This window comes from Argiope bruennichi, chromosome 9 (genome assembly GCF_947563725.1).
Source record: "Argiope bruennichi chromosome 9, qqArgBrue1.1, whole genome shotgun sequence".
Classification (NCBI taxonomy): Eukaryota; Metazoa; Arthropoda; class Arachnida; order Araneae; family Araneidae; genus Argiope; species Argiope bruennichi.
In genome coordinates, this window is record NC_079159.1 from 11,783,171 (window position 1) to 11,795,572 (window position 12,402).

At 28.1% G+C, this 12,402-nt stretch overlaps 1 protein-coding gene across 1 annotated transcript in view; it reads left to right on the top strand.

The window, feature by feature from the left end:
- LOC129985171 (hemicentin-1-like) overlaps positions 1-12,402 on the top strand; it is a 515,751-nt gene that overhangs the window by 468,320 nt on the left and 35,029 nt on the right. The window contains exons 8-9 of the mRNA XM_056095097.1: positions 10,756-10,953; positions 11,368-11,395. Coding sequence (XP_055951072.1) covers positions 10,756-10,953; positions 11,368-11,395 — 226 coding nt within the window. The remainder of the gene's footprint in view (positions 1-10,755; positions 10,954-11,367; positions 11,396-12,402) is intronic.

Sequence of the window (12,402 nt, forward strand, 5' to 3'; positions counted from 1 at the left end):
GTCAATAAACGGCACAACCAACCCGTCAAAATAACCCCCCAAAACTCATAAAATCTGAGATTCAACATGGCGGACTCAGGGAGCCGAACTTTCGACTTCCATCTGGCAATAAATAAATAACAAGGCGAAGGATCCAAATATTTGGTCGGGTGAAAAAAATAATAAAATAAAAAGTGCAGGTAAAGAAGTAAAATGAAATGAAAAAAGGCCCTTCGACGAGCTAAATATTGTGAAGAAGAAGAAGAGGCTAAGGACAACAACGGCATAAAAAAAATGGCGAAAGAAATAAAACGGCTGTTTTTATGATGTTTGACTTCTTTTTGTTGTTGCCGTACATGATATGTGGGGGACTAAAACTTATTTTGGAATTGATTTTACGGCTTGTTCTTTTAGCAATCTTCTTTGAATATGCGATGGCTTTTTCGGGTATCGAAACTTGGGAGAATGCGGATTTTATTTTCCTTTGAGGTCGGGTAATATTAAACTTAAACAGGGGATTATCCTTTCTCCCCTATGGAACTTCGGAAGGAAAAATGTGATGTGTATAAATTCCTTTTTATAACTTCATATGCCTCAAATATGAAAATATTGATGGAAAGAGAAGTTTAAAATTGGTTCTAGCTGGTTTAGAGCAATATATTATATGGCTCCGAAGTATTATAAAATCTGCTGTCAGTTTCTTACAAAAATATAAAAACTGAATTAACGGAAATTCTATGGTAAGTTGGGTTTAGAAATTTATACTGCGTGAGCATTAAAAGTGTTTCATTTCAAGATATGAATTTAAATTAAAGTGTGATATAAAAGATGCTTAATCAATCATGGATTCAATAATGGAAATAACTCTTCTACTTTCGTGACATTGTCATTATTAAAAATGCAATGCTATTCTTAAAATAACAAATTACATTGAAATCGGCATCTGAATTGAATTTAATCTATTATAACCATTCTATGCTATTGCAGTTTGTATCTGTTTCTTTGAGATATTCATTCATCTTAAACGAAGAGACGTGCATATTAAAGAATTTTCACCAAAGTGATATTGCACTGATTTAGATTTTGGTTTACAAAATAAGACTTCTTTAAGTTATCATTAAGAAGTTGCCTTTTTTTAGTTACTTCTGAAAAATATTATTCAAATTGATGAGTTAGCAAAGTAATTAATAATTTTATACTAGTAATTTAATATTTTACTAGTATGACGCATACTTTATGTTGGAAGATTATGTATTTATGCGATATTTTTTTTTAACATAATAACAAAAAATTGTGAAAAAAATATATTTATTGAAGCAAGTTTATTCTCGAAAATAAATCATGACTTATGATTTTACGGATTGCTTCTTATTTTAGGCCACTCAATCAGCAATCTAATTATTATTTTTGAGAATGAAAAATCATTTCTGACAACTAGTATTATTTTATTTTATATTTAAATAATGTACATATATATATATATATATATATATATATATATATATATATATATATATATATATATATATATATATATATATATATATATATATATATATATATATATATATATATATATATATATATATATATATATATGTGTGTGTGTGTGTGTGTGTGTGTGTGTGTGTGCACCTGTATCTGTGTGTGTGAGAGAGATAGAGCGATAGAACGTAAATGACGAAATAAAATAGTGAAGGCAAGTCTAACTTCAAAACACTACACAAAATATAAATGTTTTATCGAAAAAAATATACACGGAATGAGAACAGTTGATCCCCAAAACAATATAATTCAACAGCAATACGAATCAGCATATATCGCAATGAACACATTGTTAGAGCAGTATTCCTAATCCAAATAAAAAAATAAATAAATAAATAAATAAACTAGAAAAGTAAAGTAGGTTGAATTGAAATTCGATATAGTTCTCAAAATTCCGATTTATCACATAAACAGATAGAATAAAATAAACAATTACAGACTAATAAATTTCATATTTAAATTGCATTTGTTGAAAATGAATTTTTTATTAATGATTTCTGGGGAATATCAGGCATTCTCAAAATAATGAAAGATAATTTAATAGAAGCATTGAAAAAAAACACAAATAATATAATTTCAATTAGAAATTCAATTCAAGAAAATGTATATTCTATCAAAAAATCCACCAAAATTGAAATATTTAAAATTATTTAAGCAATACACATTATGTTTAGATAATAGCTATATAAAATTCATGATTTGATATTAGTGCCGGAATTCAAGATCAAGATTTAAATAAAAAGTTTAGTATGAAAAATTGTGGTTTTTAGAATGTAACAACTAAAATTATTATGATATAACAACATTTCCCTAAAATTTACTAAGAACTTTTGACATAAATTCTTCGCATATATACTTCTTCGTCTTACCGAGAATATTATAAAGAACACCCTGGCTAGATTCGAGACACAAGTTCGAATTCCTCGACACAATACATCATTCTACATTTTTCACCGAAATTGTCACAGCCAGAATTCGTTTGTCACTGCAACCTTGTTGCAATAATAACGCAAACCCCCTTTATCTAACATCTACTCAAGGGGCTTTTAAAACATTCCAAGGGATTAAAAACTACCTTTTATTCATGCGTTCTAATCTCTGCGGCCAATTTGCATGGCACGGGGAACGCAGAGGGGACAAAGGATAGATTCCACAACGCGGAATCTCTTGTCATGCGTTATTCATAACCATGCCGAGTCACCACGGTGGGTCACGTGATAGCCAGTCGCGTGACCCAGTAATTCCAAGTCCTTTCATTTGTCGCGTGCCAGGTGACAAGGTATCGTCGACGTAGAACACGTTTTCTCGCGTACAGCGCTGCTATGAAATTATTTACTCCAAGACAAACGACTAAACGCAGCCAGGGGACATGGAAAGGGGATTCATTACGCTTGAACTTCCGCTAACAAAGGAATTGGCGATGTCTCCGCTCTTTATCAAAGGCAGTAATGAATAGCTCATGGACGTGTATCATTAAAAATTAAAGGAGAGAATAAAGGAGAAATATTGATATTCATGAGGTCAAATTCCAGTATATTCGAATAGATTTTCTCAATTTATCGAGCAGTTGGCGGGCTTTTCAGCGAATTGTTATAATACTTAATTACTTTTCATTTCTGAGAAGAAAAATTATGTCATTTTGCAGTGTCACATTGATGTTTTGTGTGTTCTTAAAAGAGCAAATAGTTGAATATGTAACCGTCTGATAAATTATAAAATCATAAAATTATTTTAATTTAAAATTTGATCCCATTAGCATATTTAGTTTTATGGACATATTAAATATTGCATTTTTTTTGTATCAAATATTTTCCCAATCGGTCGTCATGTGATAAAAAACGAAAAAAGAAGGCAGATGATCTAAGAGATGCATTTATTTCATGGGATATTTTTTATTATCTTGTTAAGATAGAACTTGTTATTATCGACTTTCATATCTTTCTCATTGTGGCTTGGATTATGGGAGACATTCAAACAAATATATTTAATTTCCTGCCAAGTAAACAGAAATGCTTGTAGATTTTAAAAATTATATTAAATGACTAAAATAAAGTGAAATCATTTTAAAAGTGAAGCGAATATTCAAATCTATTCAAGAGAGTTTTAAATGTTTTACATAAAAATAAAAACTGAATTTTTGAACTTCTTCTTTTTTATTTTGAGGTATTCCGAACAAATTATACTCAAACTTTTAAAAATACATACTGAAAAGTTGGTCCGACGATTAAAAATATAATAGTTGCTTAGAATATAATTCATATTGAAAAAATATGATGTAACGTTTGCAAAATATTGTTTTGAGTTCATACAAATTCCTTTATTTAATTGATTTTTATTAAAGATTAATGTAATGTCTACAAATTATTATCTTAATTCACCTAAGTTTATGAGAAATGACCAGAAAGTCGACTATCCATTCTGTCATTATTACATTGTTTGATTCGATTTGAAATATTGGGTGATTCAAAAATCCTTTAACAATAGAAAATTAAAAGAATTAAGGAATAAAGTAGACATGGTGGTAAAAATTGACACACATGATTGTGTATTGTGTGTATATCGTGTGTATTTTATAGATATGTACAGAATGTTTCTGCGCAATTTTTAAAATTTTCTGGAAAGGTTCAGGGGAGGGAGGGGGTCCTTAACATAAATTAGAATCACACAGTCATGAAAGCATCGTGCGGCACTATATAAAACTATATTAAGGGAATACTTTAGATAATGTTGGGATTACCATGATGAGGCTAGTAACCACTTTACATATGTAAACTGCATGTAGCACAGGCTGAAATGATTACATTTTGTTGGCTAAGTACTTTTAGAGAGAAACAAGTACAGGAACTGTTGAACTATGCAATATGAATGCAGAATCTTAATTCTACTCACTTTTATGAAGTAAAATTTAACCAAATAGTAATGTTTCTGCGCAATTTTTAAAATTTTCTGGAAAGGTTCAGGGGAGGGAGGGGGTCCTTAACATAAATTAGAATCACACAGTCATGAAAGCATCGTGCGGCACTATATAAAACTATATTAAGGGAATACTTTAGAAGATGTTTGGATTACCATGATGAGGCTAGTAACCACTTTACATAAACTGCATGTAGCACAGGCTGAAATGATTACATTTTGTTGGCTAAGTACTTTTAGAGAGAAACTAGTACAGGAACTGTTGAACTATGCAATATGAATGCAGAATCTTAATTCTACTCACTTTTATGAAGTAAAATTTAACCAAATAGTAATTTTAACCAAATAGTAATAGTAACCAAATAGTAATGTTTCTGCGCAATTTTTAAAATTTTCTGGAAAGGTTCAGGGGAGGGAGGGGGTCCTTAACATAAATTAGAATCACACAGTCATGAAAGCATCGTGCGGCACTATATAAAACTATATTAAGGGAATACTTTAGATAATGTTGGGATTACCATGATGAGGCTAGTAACCACTTTACATATGTAAACTGCATGTAGCACAGGCTGAAATGATTACATTTTGTTGGCTAAGTACTTTTAGAGAGAAACTAGTACAGGAACTGTTGAACTATGCAATATGAATGCAGAATCTTAATTCTACTCACTTTTATGAAGTAAAATTTAACCAAATAGTAATTTTAACCAAATAGTAATAGTAACCAAATAGTAATGTTTCTGCGCAATTTTTAAAATTTTCTGGAAAGGTTCAGGGGAGGGAGGGGGTCCTTAACATAAATTAGAATCACACAGTCATGAAAGCATCGTGCGGCACTATATAAAACTATATTAAGGGAATACTTTAGATAATGTTGGGATTACCATGATGAGGCTAGTAACCACTTTACATATGTAAACTGCATGTAGCACAGGCTGAAATGATTACATTTTGTTGGCTAAGTACTTTTAGAGAGAAACTAGTACAGGAACTGTTGAACTATGCAATATGAATGCAGAATCTTAATTCTACTCACTTTTATGAAGTAAAATTTAACCAAATAGTAATTTTAATGATGAATATGGATTTGGATATGATGTTGATTGAACCAATACTGAGTTTTCACTTTTTCACAAATCAACATGTATATAAGACTAATATTCAAATCGATTGTCTAGAATGTTAATGGTACCTTAAACTGAAGTTAAAATAATTTGCAACTAATCAGTTGCAATTTGCAACTAATGAATTCAATTTCGAACAATGTATATTAACTGTGTTCATTTCGTAAACGCCTATATTGTTGTGACTATTTGAGGGACTAGAGTTTGGGCCTAATTTTTGGTTGAGAAGCGTAAGTTCTCGACGTTTTTGAAAATTAGTTCTCGGAGAATGCTAATTCAAAATGGTTGTAACTTTCAGAGTGTACAGTTGGAGAGCTCGCTCCTTGATCATCATTCCAAAGTTTAGTTTAATTATATTAACGCTCCGTTTTAAAGCAACACTAGGTCTATTTTGGGATGGTCCTCGTAATTTTGAACCGCGGGCAGAGGATGAGGATGACAAATGAGTTGGCACCCCTTCTCCACACCAGCGGGAGGACTTTGGTCAGGATGTTTAATCTGCATCAGACTCTCTTTAACGAAGTTTCTTCGGTGGAATCAGATCTCGAACCTGAAACCCTCCGATTCCTAAACCTAACCACCAAGCCGCCACTACCCCTTCAATTACAAAGAGGAAATCCATTGGAATGGCTATCTTTAGCTATCTCATGTTTTTATATTTTTCATAACCGGTTTCAATTTTTCTAGAAAAAAAAAACTACTATGTTTAGCTTTCACCAAAGATATCGTCATAATTCTTGTATCTGCTAGAAACTTCATTTTGTTTACCAATATTATTTGTCTGTCATCTATTCTTCTATTATTAAGATCCATTTCCTCAATTCAGCAATGAGATTCACACTGATATGAAAAAAAAAATGACATAAACGTAAAATAGTTTCAATATAAGAATATTCTTTACTTGCGTGATTCCATTTTCTTATTTATTTTCTGTTTGTCATATCATTGTAACATATATTTCAAATCTGAAATGCGTATAAATTCAGTTCCCCTTCAAACATTGCTCCCAACTCAAAAGTGTGAATATACTGTACTGAAACAGGCTGTAAAATACTTATATGGATTAAAAACTACTATTTAGCCAATTTTCAAAATTTTAATTATATGTTGACTTTTTTTTTCTTCTTAATCCATGAATAATCGTTCTCAAATTCATTAGCCAAAGTGGAGCAATCGACTTTCTCTTATATTGATTGCTCGACCAAAATTAATTGATTAATGGGAAATTATTTTGCAAAAATATCTATTAGCTTTAAAAACAGATTTTTTTTCGCCTTCTTTATAAAAACAAATTTTTTATTAAAAAAAACCTTCCACTACACAGAAGATAAATTACTGTCATTTACAGTACATATTTCATAACATTTTTTTTCTGCAAATGAAATGATATTCTATATAAATAATATATTAAATACAGAGGAATTTCAATTATGTAATCTTAAACTTACTTTAATTTTTTTTAAACCTTGTTACATAAAGCAATTTATTAGTATATCGGTTCTTTAAAAAATAAACTTGCAAAGATAAAAACTAAAATAAAAAAAAATATATTCAGTTGCAAAAACAGGAAAAGGAAAATGTGCATTATATACACTTTCGACAAATCCCCCCCCCCTAAAAAATAAATAAATAAAATAAAATAACCGAATGCAAGTACTTTTATTATTATTATTATTATTATTATTTTTTTTTCAAAAGCGGTTTGTATGGAGTATTTCTATTGCTTAAGAAAAGATAAAAGAGAACTCAAAAACGCACTCAAGTGCACTGAAATTCAATTCTTGGCAAACTTTAAAAGAAAAACCGCCTAAAGCGTTAAGTGTTTATATAAATAATGCTTATTTTAGTGAATGAAAAATCTGATTTACTGAGCGAATTTATAGAAAAAGTTTACTTTGTGTTAAGCTTTCTTTTTTTCGTTAAAGCAAAACTGCCTCCACATAATTGAAATTCATGGGTCTGCAATAATCTGAGAGTTTAAAATGCATATGAAACAATTACTTATTCGATATTATTTTTTATAGAATAAGATAAAATGTATGTTTCAAATAATTCTCACAATTATATTAAATATATATTTTGGTTTATATTACTTATTAGATTTGTATTGTTTTTATTGGAATATGTTGAAAGAAGTACAAAAGGAATAAAATACGTTTGTAAAGATTGGTTTTAATAGAACAAATCATGTAAAACTATATTTACCTTTTCAAAACAAATGAATTTCGAATTGTATGATATTAATCTCAATTTTAATGGCATTTGTCTTGTACCTAAACTTTAACTAAAAAGAAGTAGAAATATGATTATATATTATTTTAATAAGTACTGCTGAAATGGTATTTACTCTCTTATATCCTTTCACTCAATGGATTAAATTATGAGTTACATTGGTTACATATATATGTGTAATAAATATTACTTTCCATTTCTGATGATTTGCTAAATAATATTTTGAAAATTTTAACAATTACAGAATTTGTATGCTGTTTCGCTGCAATTTATAACGTAAAATAATAGCAAATTATCAAAATGGTATTTAAAAGAAGTTAATTTTATGTCCTTTCATCTTTTATTTTATTTTTAATCAAAAAAATCAAGAAAGGTTATTAATGTCATCTTTTCTCAGAATTAAATTGAATATATAAAGAAATATTTTTGAATAGAGAAGGAGTTCCTAATGTATTGCAAATACAAGTCTTTGTAATTAATATTATACGATCGTGATAAAAGTATAAGAGTTTAGATAGAATTCAGCTAAAAAAAATGTTAAACGCTAAACCATTGCATATACATGATATAGATAAAATATGAAATTCATTATTTCATTATAATATAATTAGGTATTTCAAAAAAAAAAAAAAAAACTAGATTTTGAAAATAATGATAAATCTTAATATTTTTTTATTAAATAATTAAAAAATAACTGAATTGCAAACTTTAATCGTACCGTATATAAGACTTAAATCACAAGGATATGGCACAAATGATAGGGAACGGAAATGGTTCTTATTTTCGTCTTTAGATAAAGATTTAGAGCTCCAGGCTAAATTTGAGAGTAAAATGCGAATACAAGCTAAATAAATCAATATTTTATCTTATTGATTAAATTTTAAGGCACATTTCAACATGGAAATTACTCCTGAACTTCTCATTTCGTTTTTAACGTTTAAATGAATTTTTATATATTTTCAGTTAGTTTTACAGTTCACTTTTTTTTTAATTAGCTTCTTTAATTTCCTGACTTGTTTACAAAAAATATTTATTGTGTTTTCTTTCAATACTTTGCACAATGGTTATTTTGAAAAGAATATCATAATACACATTCCTCTATGGACTTATTTGATATGTATTGTTTTAACACAAGTACACCATTTTTATTCACGGAGCTCAAATGACTCCTCCATTAAAAATCACAAGGATTAAAGACTTACGAGCAAAATTTTGCAAGACTCAAATGCAAGCTGCTTTTTTGAAAAATGCAAAGTTTAAATGTTAAGAACAAAAATTTATCTCCTGAAGCAATTTTTTATCTTTAAAATGTCTAATCGATTTAATAAATCATTTACATTTTTAACAATTTTTAACATTTTTTATATCTATTTTTTCTCTCATGGAATAACAAAGAAATAAATGCATTCAGACAGCAAACAAAAAAGTTTTGACTTTGGTATAAATAGTATGCATGCCATTTTCTGTTTCTCTTTATAAATTTATTTTCTTTCAATCTGAAGTTAAGGGCTCATTTGACATTAATACTTTGATTGTGCACATCCTGTAAGTCATGAAAACAGGAAGTCGATTTTATCATCTGACTGACACTTTATTGTGGCTATACGGGCAAATATCAAATATCTGTTTCAATATAATACCTCCTACAGATGAAGAAACACTTAATTAAAAATTATATAATTATTAACTGTCGATATATATATATATATATATATATATATATATATATATATATATATATATATATATATATATATATATATATATATATATATATATATATATATATATATATATATATATATATATATATATATATATATATATATATATATATATATATATATATGCAGTGTGTTATTTACCAGAATCAAGTACTTTATAGCTGTTTAGATTTATTCTAGCAAACATATTGAAGCAATGTAGGAAATTTTTGTATTTTTATTTGTACGTACTTAAGTGTATGTTGATTTACTCTCTCGTGTGTGTTTAATTTTGTGTGAAAAATCACATTTGAAAAGATAACTGATCACTTTTCTCCGTATATTAAGTACTGATACTGCGAAATAAAAAGGAGATGACGAGAAATGCGAATGCAGCAATGCTTTTTCTTGTTGAAATTCTCTGAATTCATGCCTGTATAATCTATTCCAGTTTTCCACATTGTATTTCTCAGAATTTTAAAAATTTCTCTTATTCTTTTCTTTTTCATTTAAAAGTAAAACATAAATTTGTGTGTCATTCCTTTCCAAGGACATTATTATAAACTATTGAAGATCGATTTACGTTTTTAGAAACGAGGATGTAACAAGGCTTTTGTTGTAATAATTATTACTCGTGAAACGGTAAACAGGAGAGCAAAAACTGATTCACAACTTGAGAACGTCACCACGATTTATTTATTTCAGCATGCGCATACTAAATGCACATGTATTTCAGATTGTTGTATTTTGAATATCGGTTATGCTGACATTCTTCATAAGTTCTTTTCTACAAATGTTTCTACACTTGTAAGGACATGTATTATTCATTTTTTTTTTAAATTTTCAAAATCTTACATGGGATTTTTTTTTTTAAAGAGCTCAGTTGTTTTGTCTTACGAATGTTTTTACATTCGTAAGATATGTCATATTACTATTAATCCATTCGTTTACGAATAATTTTTATTTATAGTTGCTTAAGATTTCAGAATCATTCAATAAATTCAAGATCTTAGGTTTGTTATTTTCCACACCACTGTCGCCCCCCCCCCGCTTTCTCTAACAGGCACACGCATTATTCATATATTTTACAAACTTTCAAATCTTTCACATGTGAATAACTTTACAAGGGAGTTCAGTTGTGTACTGACCTTCAATACCTCCCTCTCCCCCAAAGAAAAGAGTTCAATCCAGATTGAATTGTTTATATTTCCTTTTATTTTCCGATGGTTACTAATTCTTCGATGTTTTTTCTTCCACAGGTGAGGTGACAACCGATATGGGCGTCTTGGCACCTTCCACGGATGAAGAGGAAGCAGAAGGGGAGGGCAAGGGTCAGCAGTCCGGCTTCGTTATGTCTCCAGCGGTGGGTGTCTTGGTGGGCGTCGTGGTTGCTCTCGTCGTCATGGCACTCATCATAGTCATCGTCATGAGGGTGCAGAGTCCTCCGCCCACTAGAAGTGCGTTCCATCCTTTTTTTTTTTTTTTTGCTTGTTTATTGAACATTTTTTTATCGTTCCAACAAAAATAATCATAATAACTAAAGTGTTTTGAATTCAAATATATATTTTCAAAAACATTCAATTCTTCCAAATATATGCACATTATTATATTCAAAAATTTTTGACAGGTCTTTTGAAAACTAATATAAATATTTAAATATTGGAATCGAAAATTACCTAAATGTTTCAAATTTTCTAATTTTTAGGGACATTTCTTTTTTTCTTGTCTTATTATTTTGAATCGATAATATTGTAATGAATCTAATTTGATTTAATGAATAATTTTATAAAAATGTTTTTGCTCTTAATATTTTCAAATAGGCTTTATAAAAGGCGATAAATGTTTTTATTTGTTTCTTTTTTGCCTTTTAGGAACTTACTTTGAAGAAGAAAAATTTAAGTAAGTGAACAAATATTTTATACTTGAATTTTAGCATCAATAAAAAGAATGACAAGCACTTTTAAACATTTTTAAATATTAACATTGATTGTCATTTTTGGTATTCTAAATAAAGAATCAATAGTAACTGCACCAGCTACCTTTTTATCAGCATCGTAAAAGATTTTTTTAACCTCATCTTTAATAAATAAATTAATTTTTAATGTATTTGTATATTATAGTTAAGAATTTTAAATCATCTTACAATTACATTGAGAGCAGCTGTATATTGGTAAAGTTATAAGCAACCACTATATTAAGTTTTCAAATATGCAAAGACATTTCTATATTTAAATTGGAAATCAAAATAAATAAAGAAAGAAAGAAAGAAAGAAAAACGTTTCTTTTACATTTAAAATCCTTTTTTTTTAGTATTTTCCGAGATTATTTATTTTTCATCAAAGGATTTTGATTCAAATTTTAATCAACATGAAAAATAGCAAAATTGAAGTGTATAAGAGAAGATTAAATTTATCTATTTTTAATTTCATTCTAGATAAATAAGCTAGATTATCTGTGAAACTGATTTTGAAACATAAGTTTTCTTATGAAATGTAGTCATTTTATAAAAAGATGGACACTTATTTAATGAATAATCAAAACTTCGTTTCATTAAATTTGAAAGAAACGAAATACTGAAACCAAAGGTGAAATCATATTTCATTTGATATAACTTTTATGAAGTAAAATAAATTTACAGCAAAATTTGAACTCCTGCTAACTTAATAATTTTTATTTAATTTACAAAGAGATTTTTCTTATAATTACCGATAAAAATATTTAAACAAATACCATTTATTTGTATTAAATTTCGTTATGTAACCACAGTATTTTGTTATTTAAGTCATATATAGATAACATCTCTGATTTGCGATTAATTTTTCTCTTTGAACTTGTATAGTGATTATTTCATAATTAAAACGAATATAACTTTTTCTATAAATTTTTATTTAAAAATTTATTAAAAC